At 45.2% G+C, this 16,239-nt stretch overlaps 1 protein-coding gene across 8 annotated transcripts in view; it reads left to right on the forward strand.

Moving 5' to 3' along the window:
• Positions 1–15,091, forward strand: part of DGKD (diacylglycerol kinase delta) — a 60,227-nt gene extending 45,136 nt beyond the window's left edge. For all 8 annotated transcript variants that reach the window (XM_065639619.1, XM_065639622.1, XM_065639623.1 and 5 more), the window contains exons 19-30: positions 206–316; positions 1,032–1,128; positions 1,877–1,984; positions 2,624–2,737; positions 3,135–3,269; positions 6,149–6,300; positions 7,083–7,194; positions 7,361–7,453; positions 7,810–7,929; positions 8,266–8,383; positions 9,601–9,731; positions 10,907–15,091. In XM_065639619.1, coding sequence (XP_065495691.1) covers positions 206–316; positions 1,032–1,128; positions 1,877–1,984; positions 2,624–2,737; positions 3,135–3,269; positions 6,149–6,300; positions 7,083–7,194; positions 7,361–7,453; positions 7,810–7,929; positions 8,266–8,383; positions 9,601–9,731; positions 10,907–10,996 — 1,381 coding nt within the window. In that variant the 3' untranslated portion in view covers positions 10,997–15,091. The remainder of the gene's footprint in view (positions 1–205; positions 317–1,031; positions 1,129–1,876; positions 1,985–2,623; positions 2,738–3,134; positions 3,270–6,148; positions 6,301–7,082; positions 7,195–7,360; positions 7,454–7,809; positions 7,930–8,265; positions 8,384–9,600; positions 9,732–10,906) is intronic.
• The last annotated feature ends 1,148 nt before the right edge of the window (positions 15,092–16,239 follow it).

Genomic DNA, 16,239 nt, shown 5'->3' on the forward strand with positions numbered 1-16,239 from the left:
CCTCTGCTCAGTAGCTGCTTATATGGTATTTCTGGTGGGTTTTAGGCAGTTCCCAGCAGTGCTTATCAGAGCATGCTGGCATATGGCTTTCTTGTTCTTCTCCTTTTTATGCAAGAGAATTACGAAGTGTCAGAGGGGGTACGTGAGATGTATACCAAACGGTACGTAGACTTAGGAGTGGGAATTCTCTTCTTTTGTTTGGCAGTGAATGTTACACAGAGAAGTGTGTCATGAATAATTACTTTGGAATTGGACTGGATGCAAAGATTTCTTTGGACTTCAACAACAAACGTGATGAGCACCCAGAGAAATGCAGGTGGGTTTGACTTTGGCTGCTGCCAGAGGTGATGAAAATGACTTCATGTTTCTGTGCGGTTTTGGAGCCGATTGTGTACAAGTGTGCTGAACAGGTACATTGTCAGTCTTGTCTGCGTAATCCCCCTTCAAGGTTTGAAATCGTGATGGAGGAGATCAGCTACTGATTTATTACTGATTCATTGCACTATTGTGGCTCGTATAAGATCTTTGAGTAGCTATGTCAGTGTGGTTTTAGTGCATTGGTTCTGTTTACTTCATGATCTCAGATTTTTCAGATAATCACATCTCAGCTCTAAATGTCACAGGGGCCTTGATCCTAACTTAATACAAACCACAGGTTTTGGTCTTTTGAATACCTGGGCAACTACAGGATGCTTTGTGTCGCTAGGATTCGTACCTTTGCTATACTTGAGTGAGTGCTGGAAAACGCTGTTGATGTTGTGGTGTACGAGATTGACAAGTTCTGTGCCAGGGGAATGTGTGTGTGTTTCTGGTAATGTCTGTTGGTCACCCTCAGTTCCTACCTGACATTTATTTAAAGGGGAGTAGGTTGCTAGCACAAGCAGTGGCCATTTTGAGTGCTTGACCCTTTTGGAAGCAAAGCACCTTTGTGTTTTAGGATGTTGGAGGCACCATTTCAATGTGTTGGGTTTTTTTCCCCTCTAAGTGAAAAGGTAAATGCTTATGCTAAGTTTTTCAATTTTCCCCCTTAGAAGTCGTACTAAAAACATGATGTGGTACGGAGTATTGGGGACCAAGGAGCTGCTACACAGAACATACAAAAACCTGGAGCAGAAAGTCTTGCTGGAGGTGAGGAATTAATATGCCCTCCTGTTCCTAAATCTGGGATGCCTAAATGCGTCTCCTTCAGACATGGACTTTGGCGTGGTTGTTCTGCTTGGTGATGTCGCGGTGTTTCACTTGCCTGCCCAATAGAATGTACTTGTTGTATCTCACCCTGAGCTAGTAGAAGTGGCTTTGCCTGGTTCTGAGAGATAACTTGTATTCTCAGCCTGTAGAGGAAGTGTTGTCCTGCTGGAAAGGATTAGCTGTAGGGGAGATCGTTATGTTATATGTGGTATCTCATGTGAATGCATCATTTTAGAAAGGAGGTGCAGCAGAAAGCTCTTAATTTATGCTATAATGTAGATCAAACTGGGAAAGAAATATTCTTGTATAGGCCACGTACAGCACAAACAGGTAGCTTGCAGGAAGAGACCGTCATCGCAGCAGACTGCGTAGATGTTTCAGAAGTTTAATTTCCCCTTCTGGAGGAATAAACCAAGAGGCTTTGCCAAGCCTTTCAGGTGTGCCCTGTTCTCTTTGGGGAAAAGAAGCAATAGTATTTCTCTAAAATCCATGTCTGCCGAAAGAGGTATGGTTCATGAGACATGAGTGGATATGTTCTACAATGCTAGGCCAACAATAAACTGGAAGAAACCTGAATTAGTTTATTACTGAGCTGTGCAGGCTGTTTTCTGTTCTTGGAGTGTGTACTCTGGCAGGAGGGGCTCTCTCCTGCTGTGCTGAGAGTAACATCACCTTCTTTTCTGTGCAGTGCGATGGGAGGCCGATCCCTTTGCCCAGCCTCCAGGGAATTGCCGTACTCAACATTCCCAGCTACGCAGGAGGCACCAACTTCTGGGGGGGAACCAAGGAAGATGATGTGAGTATTCTCTAAGGAGACCCAGGAAATGTTTCTACTTACTGTTGCTTTTGAAGTCATAGCCCCTGAGAGTAGTGCTTGGAAGAAGAGGGCAAGGGCCCTGTCTGCATGTACTTTCTATGTGAAGGGCATAGGATACTGAAATCCAGTCTTCAGCAGCTTCACACTCAAGCAGTCTGTAATGATTCAGGGAAAAAAGAAAAAAACCACAACAAAACCAAAAAAACCCACAACAGACCATTTGGATGTCCAGGAAGTACACTAGATTGACCTTGTCCCCTCAGACTGCCTGATAAGTAAAGCCCCTTGAAGGCCAAGGGGGTTAGATCCGCTCAGAAACATTGTATTATTTGTGATGAAAAAGTGCCTACTCTCATAATTACTGCCTTGGGGCCTTACAGCTTTTGTGTTTGAGTTATACTTCAGCTGCCATTGGAAGCACAGTAGGAATATCAAGAGTCCTCTTTCTCCCTCCTAGCTCCCTGCAGATCTTCACCTTCTAGTCTCGTTGTTAATTTTATACAGAGTAAATAGCACAATTGAAAGCCATCCCCCAGATCTGCAGCAATGGGCGGTAAAGGAAACCTCTCCAACAGAGCTGTATGTCAACTGAATTCTCTTCCCCTTTTATCTGGCTAGACATTTACAGCCCCCTCCTTTGATGACAAGATTTTGGAGGTGGTAGCAGTGTTTGGTAGCATGCAGATGGCAGTGTCACGAGTCATAAACCTACAGCATCACCGGATTGCACAGGTATCAATTGCTTTTGTGAGCTCTTCTTGCCTCCCGCATCTCCAGCTTGTGACGTTTTTGCCAGTTTCAGTTGGTACAGGCCTCCTTTGTGCTCTCTCTGGTCCATGGCAAGAGCACCCACCAGGGCTGAAAATGAGTATGTTCAGGGGCAAGTTGGGCATGGAATTGTTTGCTGCACTCATTGTGGTAGGAGCTGGACCAGCAACTCAAATACAGATTAGTCCGAAGACACAGCAAATGGTCCCTGCTGCAGGCATCCCCTGCCACTCAGGCACATCTGCTTCTAGCAGCACCAAAGCTACAGTACCTGGGGAAAGGCTTTGGAAAGAAAGAGAATGTTGTATGCTTTTGGAAAACCAACATTTTAGAGATTCTCTGACACAATCACTTCTTTCAGTGTCGGACAGTGAAGATAGCAATTCTTGGAGAAGAGGGAGTCCCCGTGCAAGTGGATGGAGAAGCCTGGATCCAGCCTCCTGGTTACATCTGGATTGTTCATAAGAACAGGGCACAGACCCTCACCCGAGACAGGGTAAGAGCAGCCTTTGCATACACTGTGTAGTACACGTGTTTTGATGTCACGTATACCTGGAGAGTGTGGCAATGGCCACATGTGAAGGCTTATCACTTTGAATTTAAGAAGCATATTTTGCATAAAACTTTTTGGAAAGAACGTGACTAAACTTGCATTCACCACTTGGGAAATTGCATAAATAAGGTTGTTTATGCAAGCTTATTTTGCTTCCTTTTCTAGGTGCCTTGTGACCGCATTTGTTAACACGCTTGCATGCTGTTTTTCTCACAGGATGCCTGCTTCACTGAGTGCTGCGGATTATCTAGATCCAGCTGTTCAGTATCTTGATTTCTGGTAGTTGTTCAATCTGTGGCCTATACCTCATTGACCAAGTAAAGCAGTGTCTCATGCCTTGTTCAGCAGTGTGTGTCTCTAATCTCATAATTTTCAAATATATATTATCTGATGAGTACCGCCACATGAGGAAGTGTCCTTGCTGTTTTACTGTATTGCCGAATGGTGGGGAGCCAAAGGAAAGGATAAAGGCCTTGCTGTGGCACAAACAGGCTTTACGGGTCCTCCCAAATCTGTGACTGCCCGTGCCTAAACAGTTTGGTTGATAGCAGCTCTTAATACTTTCCAGCATAACCCCCCTTTACCCAGCTTCCAGAGCTAATAAAAGTCCTCTGCAAGGGACTCACCTGCTGAGTAACGGGAAAAGAGAGAACAGCCAAGAGGAAAAAGGGAAAGCAGCCTGGTACAGGCCTGAGGCACGTTGCCTGGCAGGAATTTACAAGGATGATAGTGTGAAGAGAAAGCAAAGGTGGGCACCCAAAGCCCCTGTCATGGTAGGACAGGGCAATACCCAAGACCCCTTGAGCTGGGAGAGAACAGTGGGTATTGATCACAGAATCATGGCATGGTTTGGGTTGGAAGGGACCTTCAAAGGTCATCTAGTCCAACCCCCTGCCATGAGCAGAGACATCTTCACCCAGATCAGGTTGGTCAGAGCCCTGTCTGGCCTGGCTTTGAATATTTCTAGGGATGGAGCATCTACAGCCTCTCTGGGCAACTCATTCCAGGGTTTCACCCCTCTCATTGTAAAAAATGTCTTCCTTATATCTAGTCTGAGCATGCCTGTTTTTAGTTTAAATCCATTAACCCTTGTCGTATCACCCCTTGATGCAAATTTTGTGAAGAGGAGGAGACAGGAATAGTGCATGCAGTCTTTCCAGAAGGGTGAGAGTGCTTCTGCAGTGTCACGCTGACTTGGAGGGGGAATGACTGAAGGAGATTGCACAGAGGGCAAGGAGGAACAGGATTGCTGCTGTAGAGGTGGGAGGGAGAAAAGGAGAGGCAACCTACCTGTGGGTATGGTGGGAAGGGTGGAGTGAAGCATAAAAGGTAGACAGGACACACAAGTCCCTAGGGAGTGTGCTGTGTGTGTTGAGCCATCCAAAGCCGTGGCTATGATTGTGCCATCCCACTCCTCATTGCGTACAAACCTGTTTTTAGGGGCATGGAAATGCCACTGAGGAAGAGGTTTCAGTTTTGCAGAGCAACATTCAGCTTTTGTCTTGACTGTGGGCTTCTCTTGTTTTTTCCTGCTGTCCTTTTGATCATCATTGCACACCCCTTCCTTCACAGAGCAAATCTGTCCTGTGCGGTAGATGTAGCTGGGTCCTTTCTCCACCTGTGTGACCCTGCACTTTTGATAGCATTTTTCAAATGTGATTTGGGATATTTAGTTTCCTAAACTGAAGATGGAAAAACTCAAATTCTGTCATGTGGCCTCACCTGGACCACCGAAAAGTCATCAGCGAGGCTGAGAGCAGCCGGTCGCTTGTGCGGAGCTGGCAGAGCCGGGTTTTGTCCTGTGTGAGGAGCAGTAGGGGCAGGAAATGCTTCACCACAGAGCTTCACAGTATTTGCAGACACAGGAGAATGGCATGTCCCTAGAACTTTGGGTTGTCCCCAAAGGCACTTGTGTTCTAGGTGACACTGGCTTTTCTGCTCCATCTGTCTCGTGTCTCTGTTCTTAGTCCCGTGCTCCTGACCTAGTCTGTACTCACCTCATTTGACTTCCCAGACTCAGGATCTGTGATACCATTTTGTTCCCCCTTCCCATCCAGCTATCGCACTCAGTCTTCTTTTCTGGCTCCCCAAATGCTGATTTTCTTTTCTTTTCTTTTCTTTTTTTTCCCACAAAAACTTCGCACCCTTGCTTGTTACCCTCATCTTCATCTCTGAATTATTCTTCCTATTTCAGTCTTCCCCACCCATCATCTCTTGTCTAACCTCTCTTGCCATTTCCTGTGCTCAATGATCCATCTCTCCTTGCCCTGAACCTCCGTGTTTCAGTTTTCATTCTGACCATATCCAATTTTGGTCCTTCTGCATTGGATCTGTTTTACTTTTTCCCGTACTGCTAGCTGATGCCAGCAGGGATATCGTTATGGGTGCAAGTGGGACAAGGTCCTACCTCTGAGTTCACTTACTGGGGAAGCCCAGTTTACTTCCAGATAAGGAAGAGTTTTGAACATTTTTAATTTCCAGCTCTGAGATGTCACTTGAAGAGGTGTGCAGTAATACTGAAGTGTAGAGGCGATACAACTACTCAGAGAAAAGGCTGCAACCAGTTGGGAGTCGGTGGATTTTGCTAGTCTGGCCCTCAGAATTGGCCTAGCAATTTTGACTAAAACTAGGCTTAAGTAAAAATTAAGGCAGGGCAGGCATGTGGCGTGGAAACCTTTCAGCCCAGGCAGCTAGTTAGCAGAGGAGCTGAACCACTGGGTCCTGTGGTGAAAAGTGTCCATATTGGATTTGTGTGTTTTGCATCCATTGTTTTTTATAGGAGCTTTATGAGGTATCTTATAGTTTGCTTGCTGTGTTTTTAGGCATTTGAGAGCACCTTGAAGTCCTGGGAGGACAAACAGAAGTGTGAGTTGTCCCGACCCTCCTCTTTCTCTCTGCAACCAGAGATCATGTCGGAAGAAGAATCCACCCAGATCAACCAGTTTGGTCAAGCTGCAGGTGCTCTGATCCACAGGTGGGACGCAATTTGCTTTTGGTGAATAGAGCCCTCCTTCAGTGCCTGAAGTTCTTGTCCTACTCCCTGTTCTTGGAGATGCTTCTGTTCACTCTTATCTTCTGCAGTGCTGGTCCATGTCACTGGGGGTAACATTGTTCATGATGCACTGTCCCAGCTGCACAAGGACTGAAGTTGAATAAAATTTCTGAGGTCATTCTGAACAAAAAATGTTACTTTCATGAGCAAACATGGATCCTTTAGTGGTGAAAGAACGCATTATCTTTGAACATCAATTATTTTTATCAGAAATGAAACAAAGGCCTCTCTAGGAGCTCAGATGACAAGCTGGGTTCTTATAATCCTGATGCCCAACAGAGATTTCTGGAAGAAGTCACTATGCTCACCTGTTCATCCTTTACTCAGATCTTCAGCTCCTTAGTCTGGGCCTCTCAGAGAAAATTCCCAGAGTCGCATCAGAGAAGATTTATTAAACTGTCATATGTGCAGCTGCATTTCACATCACTACGGCCATACTGAAATGTTTAAGTTGTATTTCAAGCTGATCCTAACTTGTGTGCCGAATTGAATATGCACCTGGAGTTATGCATGTGAGCTCTGCCTTGCTTTGCCTGTGCATGCTCACCCTAGCAGGGAGAATTGCCCTGCTTTGCCAGGGGCTGTGCCCCTCCTGTGCTTTGTTTCCACTCTCGTCACTCAGATGGGTATTACAGGAGATACCCAGTCAGGAAAGATCACCTGCTTTGAGCATATGCTGATGCAATCTGTAATTCTCTCTTTAGCATTCGGGAAATAGCCCAGTCCTATCAGGACATGGAACAGGAGCTTGCCCATGCTGTCAATGCCAGCTCCAAGTCTATGGACAAAGTCTACGCTAAATCCAAGTCTACAGAGGTACTTCACTTACTTGGCATCTCCCATTTTGTCCTTGTTCCATCGCTCTTAGTTTTCCTTTCTGACTCATCAAAAGTAGGCCTTGCTTGTCTAAGGCTTCTTCCTTTTGAGTATTCAGACCTCTGCATTTCCAGGCTTAATTTGTGCATGAATTGCTTCCCTGCAGGGTCTGAACTGCAGCCTTGTTGTAGAGATGGTGAATAATGTCAAAGCCCTGCATAATGAGACAGAGCTGCTGCTGGCGGGCAAGATGGCGCTGGTAAGAAGCACAAAGCACGAGTAAAGCAGCCTCTTTCTTTTCTCTCCTACTGTTGCCTTGGCAAGCAACATTTTGCTGGTTTTGGTCTTCTTTGTAACAAGTCAGTTTAAATATTATCATTGAGGAATTAGGATTGTGTTGCTACATGGGCATGATGAGCAGTCAATCTAGCTTGCACAGAGTTTGGAGCTCAGAAAAGGTGAAAATCGTTAACTTGGTAACATCTGGGCAGAGAGCCTGCTGTGCACTCCCTTTTCAAAGGAGAAACTGCTTTGTTAGCTAGGAATTTCACAGCAAGGGCCTGTGTGTTCCACCATGTGGCTTTTAACTCCGCTTTGCTTCCATTTCTGATCCAGCAATTAGATCCTCCACAGAAAGAGCAGCTCCAGGCAGCCCTGGCAGACATGGACCTCCAGCTGAGGAAACTAGCAGACATCCCTTGGCTGTGGCAGCTGATGGAGCCCTGTGATGAGGAGGTGAGGAGGACCGAGGCTGTATTTCCCTAGCTGTTCTTTTTCACTAGTTGGCTGTGTTTGGCTTCCAGTGAATATATGACTGATGTGAGAAAAAAATCCTTAAAAAGGAAACTTGACCCCCCTATGGCTAAAGAAAGTAATTTCCTGCTAAGGTCGTTTGCATGGCATGGGACCAACTTTCTCTGTTTCCTTTCCTGTCTTGATCAGAATGAATTTAGATTTTTTTTTTCTTCTCTTACAAGGTCATGGAGCTGAGCCTGACAGTAGTTGTTGCTCTTGGTCCATTCCAATCAATTTATGGCTGTTTGCCTGATTTTTCCCTTTCTGTTCTTACAGAACCAGATGCTGGATTATTCTAAACGCAGCCGCAGTGGCAAATTCCGGCTGGTGACCAAGTTTAAAAAGGAGAAGAACAACAAAAATAAGGAGACTCATAGTAGCATGGGATTGCCGGGTACCAAGTCTGCTCATTCGTTGTGTCTCTTTGTCACATCAGTGTGCTCACACCATTACCTGTTCCCTGTCTCTTTCCTCTCACGTCCTTTCCTTCTTCTGTTTCATGTGCATCTGCCTTTTCTTGGAGGTCTAGTCTGCCTTTTTCATGTGGCAAAGTAGCTTATTGCTCGGTTCCAAGTCATTGTCCCCCAGTACCATGCAAATATTCCTGAGCAGAAATAGAAAGTACCCTCTGAAGAATTCTGCCTACATCCAGACATTTGCAGGGATGTTCTAGGGGATGCTTAGTGAAGTGAATTTGAGGATTTTGACATTTTAGATACCTAAACGACTGCGGGGCCCAAGTCCGCATAACTCCAGTCTTTTCACTGGTAATTTTCTGTGATATGGTTAATGATGTTTTTCTCATTGATTCACCCTCAGGCTTTAATCAAGTTTCATGTCTAATTGGCTGGGGATCAGCATCACCACAGGTGCACCCTGACCTTTAATCCTACTGGTCAGTAGATAAAAACTGCCCATGAATCAACAAATTGCCATTCAAGACACTTTCTCTCCAATTGGGTTAGTTGATTTTTTGGTGTATACTCTCCTTATGAAGACTTTCTTCTAAAATCCGGAAGTACTACCTGTTCTGTGGGCTCTTGGGTCCTGTCCTCTGCCATGGACTATCTGACAGGCTGGTGCTCATTCATTGCCTCCCAGAACCTGGGAATTTTATTATTCTCTTATGTAGAGGCTGTGCAAGCAGGTGGAAGTCTAAACTCCCACCTCCCTCAGACTTGGGGGAGAGGGGTTGCTGTTTTGTTTACTGAGCACAAGTGCTCGTACATAATAACAAACTAATCTGTGCTGGACTTTACATATTTTATGAATCCATTGTTTTGTATGCAGAGGAATATCAATGAACTACCTCTTCTTAAACACGGGGGTAAACTTTGAAAATAAGTTTATCCAATCCCATGAAAACAAACATGCACTTCCTTCTGGTTTTACTGCAGCTAGCCTCTGCTTAAGAGAACACCTCTTACCTTTGCCTGCCCTACCTCCTTGGTTTGAGACTAGATCGTGCTCCCAGTCCTTGCCCTCCCCTTGGTTTGAGGCTGTGGTGCTGCTGGCCCCTCTCTGGCACTGAGTGCTGATGGTGTCCTCATCTCTCGCTGTCTTCTGGGGTTCTGGGTACTCAATGCACTCCTGCTTTTCCATCTCTAACAGTTCACCTCTGGGGAACGGAGGAGGTTGCGGCGTGGCTTGAGCATCTCAGTCTTTGTGAGTATAAGGATATCTTCATCCGGCATGACGTCCGGGGCTCTGAGCTCCTGCACCTCGAACGGAGGGACCTCAAGGTACTTTGATGATCGGCTCATGAGAAATAGCCAGCTGCATCTGCATGACCTTCTGTGCTCAATGTGCTTGGAAGTGGTCTGCCCGCTGTTCATTCCACGTGCCTTGGCAAGATGGACGGGTTCATTGCAGCTTCATTGTATTTTCTCACTGTTTCAGGTCACTTGATTTCTAGTAGCAGGGAGATGGAACAGCTAGTTGAGGGACCAGCTGTCCAATTCTGCCACAGCTTCCTGGAGATGTAATGCAGTCCAGCACACAGATTGCAGAAAGTGTTCTTGAGAGCCTCTGATTTTAATGATGGAATGGAGGTTTGCAGCTTCTCAGCTCCCGTACCATCTTTGCAGAACATACTGTGACTGGGAAAATTTGGTTCTTATGTAGCAGTCATTGGAAAAATAGAACATCACACTTCTTTGTTACAACAAAAAAAAATTGTCGTGGTCTTTGATGGGGCTGCTAGGTGGAGAGAATATTTTAAAATAGTGCTTAGTAACCACACGACAGAACTTCGCATCTCCTCACCAGGAGATGCTTTCTCTACAGAGAAAAATTGAAAGTGATGGTTCTTTGCATGCGCAGGAGACTTGTGTCATTGTTCTAGTGACTTGCACATAGCAGAAAAATACTTTGTTGTAAAGTAGTGCATGGCATTTGCTGAATGCCCCTTGGATCTTCCTTTGTGATTTTGACCATCTTCCTGTTCTGAGATTTGCTGTGATCTGTGTAGCCAGTTCCTCTGCATGCCACCCAGCTACAGCCTGTGCTTTGTCGCACGGCACCCAAGCATTCACACATTTATTTCATGTGACCAGTGGCGGATTGGTTCTTCCTGCATGCTTTGCCTACTAGCTTAGGTCCTTGAGATCTGTATGCTCTGTCTGTTCTCTTGCTGTGGCCTTTGACAGTCAAAGCAATTTGCATTTCTGGCTAGTGGTCCACAGTTTATTCTCTCCATTGCTCTGCGCCTGCTCTGTGTTTGTTACCCTGTGATGCTCTGATAGCTTTTTGACACAGGCTTCGAGGTTCCATGTATAATGCTCAGTTTGTAATCTTTCTGGTTGGTTTCCTCGCCTCTTTGTAACTGGCTGACTGGTTTGTAACCTTTGCTTGGCCACCTGGAATTTCCCCCCCCGCCAGCCTTTCTCCTAAGGAAAAGTTTTCTCTTTTCTTCCAGGACCTGGGTGTGACCAAAGTGGGTCACATGAAGAGAATACTGCACGGGATCAAGGAGCTGAGCCGGAGTACTCCTGCCAGCGAGGTTTAGCCTCTGTTTTCACAGCCTGTGTCTACCATTCCCCCTAACTGCACAGCAGTCACCTCACAGAGCAGATGTGCTCACGACTGTCGCTGCTGAACAGCCAAACTGTGGCTGTTCAGAGCTCCTATCTACCAAGCATGGTGCTACCTTTTTTCCTGTGGGGTACGGCTGCATCCAGTCGAGAGGCACCTTGTCTGTGGTCAGGCAGAGCCTCCTGGAAGAAAACTCGCTTGCTGTTTGAAGAACCATGTCCTCCGACGTGGGAAGTTCTGGTTCCAGTGACAGTGCAGGACTCCTGAGAATTGCAACACAGCTACCTTTACTGGATAACTTCATCATAGTAGAATTATTCAGGGCAAAAAATTTATTGGCCAGTCTTAGTTCAGGAGCATCTGACAGTCTTTTCAGACCCAAAATTTTCCTGCTCATCTGTGTGTCACACCTGTATCTTAGAACATTTAAGTGGGACAAAGCTTATCCTTATGTCTTACTAATCTGTTTTTAATTCACCTGTAGTTGCATGCGGTTTGCATCAGAAATTCAAAGCCAGTCCAGACCTCTTGCCGATGAATACCCACTGATTCTCACTCACGTATGCCTTGCAACAAACAATGCATGTGGTTCAAACAGCGGTTTGCACCAGCATGTGGGGTCTTCCGCAGGGCCTGGCTCTCCTCTTCCAGCCAGCGGCGATGGTACAACCTTTAGGTTTTAAAGCATCACAAACAAATGTTCAGAAATTCCTGGCAGTAAGAAAAAATTTTGGAGAGCCAAAAGATGACAGGAGATCAGCTCTGACATTTCCCCTTCTGAACTTTGTCTTCAGGAGACCAAATGGAAGGGCAAGGAACACTAACTAGCTGTTTGGGCTGCGCGAGAAATGTCATGTAGTGGGGTGAGATATGGAACAATTTGCTCTGTCTTGGTGGAGGGAGCAGCATGACTGGCAGTGGCCAGGACCCACTTCCTGCCTGTTCAGTGTCACTTTCATGGCCTTAGACAATGGAGCTGTTTCTTTATTTCCACTTGCAGTGCAGAAAGCTATATGTCACAAAAAATACAATTTATCTGTAGTACTCGCATCTTTTCACCTGGCTTGGTTCTAGTGGCTTTTCCACCTTGCTTCTCTCTCTTGCTGCCTTGCTGCTTCACTTCAAGGTGAATACCAAAAGATTAAGCTGGTTGTACCCTCTAGAGAGATATCGTGTGCTGTCAAACATCAAGGCTCCTGTACGAGCACTGAGAGAAGGAGGATTGTTACTGAGTGTATGGGCATTGTAACGAAAAACGGACTATGTTGGTAAATTGCCTTTGGTACCACCAGCAGTGGAGCATGGAAAAATTAGTGCCTCTGAATCAGAGTTCCTAGATGGCCTTCGAATTTCCGCTGTATTGCCTGACGCCAGTCGGGTGACTGTTAAAGCCTGAAGACCAGCATGCATAGCTACATTGCCGTGTTTATCACTGCAAAGGGAATTCGGGAACATTCAGTGCTGTAAAGCTGAAGAGACAGCAGGAATTTTTAATTACTTTGTCGTTTTGTATGTATTTATTTTTTTATTATTACAGAATGGCACCTCTCTTGCTATGGCTGCAGACAAAAAATGGCCACATACACAGTGACATAGAAGATAATTTCCTGAGGACATCATTCTTCTTTGTTACTTGTAAGGATTTTATCAAATTGACATCAGCTCTCTAGTCTAACAACAGTCAGACAAGTTATTTTATGTGAAGACTTGACAGCTTTAAAAGGTTATGGGCTGATTTCATGCTGGGCAAACTCAATTGTGTTCTTTAAGATTTCACCAAGGATTATGCTGCCTCTCCCTGTTTTTAACTAGTCATTTACCCACTTCTCCTCTCAGCCTAGCGAGTGACAGGGTTTGCTCATGAGAAATTAACAGAAGACTAAACGTGCTTGACACAGCTAGCAAAATTTCAGATATAAATTCTGTGGTGACTGAGCAAGAAGTATGTCAACTTTGCCCTGAACTTTTTTCTCCTATCTATAAATTGCCAATTGTTTCCATAGCCATATTTTTTCTTTATCAGTACAGCCCCCCCCTGCCACTGTATTGAATTCCTGGGGTATCAGATCAGTAAGAATTGTGGACATACGGTATTTTGCCACTTGCTTGTTGAGGCAGAGAGCAATGTCTGCATGAGAATGAGGAGAAACCTCCACTAAGGAGAGCTCCAGGATGCAGGCGTCCTCGCTGGTGACAGTGAGGTGAGCCTGTCCCCAGGGGTGTGCGTGGCTGGGACACTGGTGTGCCTGCCCAGGAGAGCATAGGGAGCAGCAGGCAGGGGATAGCTGGAGAGGAGGTGAGATCCATGTATGTTCCTGTACCTGCTGAAGGAGCTGGTCTTGCTGTGAAGTTTCTCCAGGCAACCTCCTGGTGAAAGGTGCGTAAACAATAGCGCTTGCCTTGCTTGCATAATTCCTGGGGTATTAAATTTTTGCCTCAATAGGAACAGCTTCTCTGTACTCTTCCTGCTCAGAGTAACAGGGGAATCCAGAGGGTTTTGACATTTAGGCATGTTAATTTGTGCCATATCTGTAGAGGCCTGACGGCCATTAGCCATCTGCTGTGAGCGATGATGCCTGCACAGACCAATCTTCATTTCTTTTACTCTCATGGTCTGTCATGTCGAAGGGTTCAGATCCTTTTTGTGTACATGCATGTTTTATCAAAGGGTTCATAGCCAGTATATTCCTGTCTGTCGCTTACCGGAGGCGGGGAGAGAGTTCTACCTTCTTTTAAGAGCTAGAAAATGGGATCCACATTTAACCTGAGTGCCTTCGAATATGTATTAAGGTTTCTATCTAACAGAAGGGTTGTAGCTCTCTGTGTCTCACTGGGAATAATGCAGATTTCTTTCACAGTGATTTTGTGAACAGAGGAGGACAATTTGTGTCAAACGTCAGTGAGAGCTATCTGCAAAGTAGGGAGCCAGGCTGAACTCCTGGCTACATTATTCTGAGTTCCTCCTTTGGCATCAGATCATTTTTTGTGGGAGAGAAACTCAGGAAAGACAATTACTAAAAAAATCTGCTGCTTTGCCAAAAAAAAGAGACTCTCCTGCAGTCTCAGGTAAAACACCAGCTTGAGAGAAGCTAGAACTGCATGTATTGGGCATATGTTTAGTCTCTTAAAAGATGCTACTCATGTGAAAGCTGTGCAGCATCTTCTGTTCATCATCCCTCACCCTTGGCAGTGATGCTGGGGCAGTATCCTCAGTGCAATGGGTGTACAGTTTCTTCTGCTAGGAAGAGGTTTCAGTGCATTATCTCCACATTCCAGCACTGCCTTTGATGTTCATTGGCGAATTCTGGGGAATAACATCCCGCGTGTTGCAATGTCTGGGTTCAGTTGGGAGTGCATGCAGTGGAGACTGGAGGAGGGTCTGGCTGTCGGTGGGTCCTGCCCTGAGGAGGGCTGTTAGTGCCAGTGCAGCCTTTCTGGTTGGGTTTGTGGGATCCCAGCACCGAGCGCACGAGTTCCCGCGGCGGCAGGAGCCGGCTCCGCGCTGCAGAGGGAGCTGTGCCGCTTGGATGTGCCGGCCACCTGGCAGCACCCAGCTCTGAGGAGGCCTCAGTGCCGGTCCCGGGGACGTTTCCGCACCCAAATCGTATGGAAAGCTTTGTTTATCGCTTTAGTATTATTTTAAAATGTGCATACTATCTATGTGATTTAAAAAAAAAAAAAAGACTGTTTACACGAAATATTTGTATCTTAAGATGTGTGTACTGTAAAAAAAAAAAAAAGGAAAGGATGAAAAATGATGTTTTTCTACAATTGTCAGCAGTGACTGCATGTCTGTATCATCATCCACCGACTGTTGTTCCTCAGGGGTCTCCCCGCCATTCCTGTGATCCTGTCAAAAGCATAGGGAAGCAAGTGAATCCCTGTACAGTCTTGGGAAGAAGGTTTTGTGCCTTAAGAATGGGACCTGCTTCCCTCCTATTTATTGTGTTAATTTATACAGTGATTACCACGGAAACGTCTCTTGTATTTTTTTTTGTATATAGTTTACTGTTGATTGATGTAAATAAGTTTTTCTTGTATATAAAGTAAACATGTTTCTGAGCTTCCAGTAAGATTCTCTGTTACTGATTTTGTTGTGTGAGAGGGCTGTGGTGCCCGTCTGGTGGGAACTAGCTAATAAAAATCTGTGCTGTGATAAAATGGCTTTATCCTGAGTCACATCAGAACTTCAGAGTTCTCCTTAAAGAGGAGTGAAATGGTAAATGTGATTGTTGTAGATTAGTTTGGTAGCATTTCTTTGCTCTGGTTTAATTGGTATGGAGTAGGAGGCATCATGTGGTTAATTTTGATGAGCCATAGCTGTCTCTGCAGCGAACAGCAGATGTTTTAAACTCAGTGGTTCTACTGCTGCTCATCCTGATCATAGCTCCACTGTCTGCAAACCTACAGCTCGATGGGGAGACACTCTCAGAAGCTCAGCAGGGTATTTTTTAGTCGTCTCCATGTGCTCGTAGACATTTCATCGCATGGTGTTACCACGTCTTCCTGGTCACAGTGGTGCGGTGCCATGGTGAGAGGGGAACAGTTGTTCCTCTCTTCTGCTTGTGCCTCTGCATTCACATTATTGCAGGCAATATATACGGTAACTGGAATAAGTGAATTTACATTTACAAAAATGTGGGACAAATGAATTTTCTCATGAAAATTAGAAATCGGCTGCCATAAAATGATGCCTGTAAACTTGTAACTAAAAGGTCTGGAGATGCTTGGGTGAGCAGTTCATGGATCAGATTGTGATGAGCTTTCTCTTCCATCTGTACAGATTGATGTGTTTCTAAGACACTAACAAGAAACTTTCAGCAGGTTAATTTAAACCGAGAGGATGGTTGTAGAGTTCCATAGTACTGGTGTAAAGTAAATGGATAGTAACTTATAGTGGTCGTGAATATTTTTTGTGTGAAAAAGACCTTTGTACTTGATAGTTAAGGAATTACTTTGTGTGGAGGGAATAGTTCTTGTGTGATGGGAACATAAGAAACCATAGTAACGTTATATACTGTCGCAAGATGAAAATGGTAAAACTGATCATTAAAATGTTAGTTACCTCGTACTACTAAGAAGTAGAAAACAAAAATTATTGCCTTTGCTCCCACATGCACTGGACCAGAGTGTCAGGCTCTGCAGTAAGTACCATTACAGAAAACATGCAAAGGAAGCAGCAGCAGAGAGACAGAAGATATGCTTACTTCTCTGATG

Source organism: Caloenas nicobarica, chromosome 8, assembly GCF_036013445.1.
Source record: "Caloenas nicobarica isolate bCalNic1 chromosome 8, bCalNic1.hap1, whole genome shotgun sequence".
In the NCBI taxonomy this organism is placed as follows: Eukaryota; Metazoa; Chordata; class Aves; order Columbiformes; family Columbidae; genus Caloenas; species Caloenas nicobarica.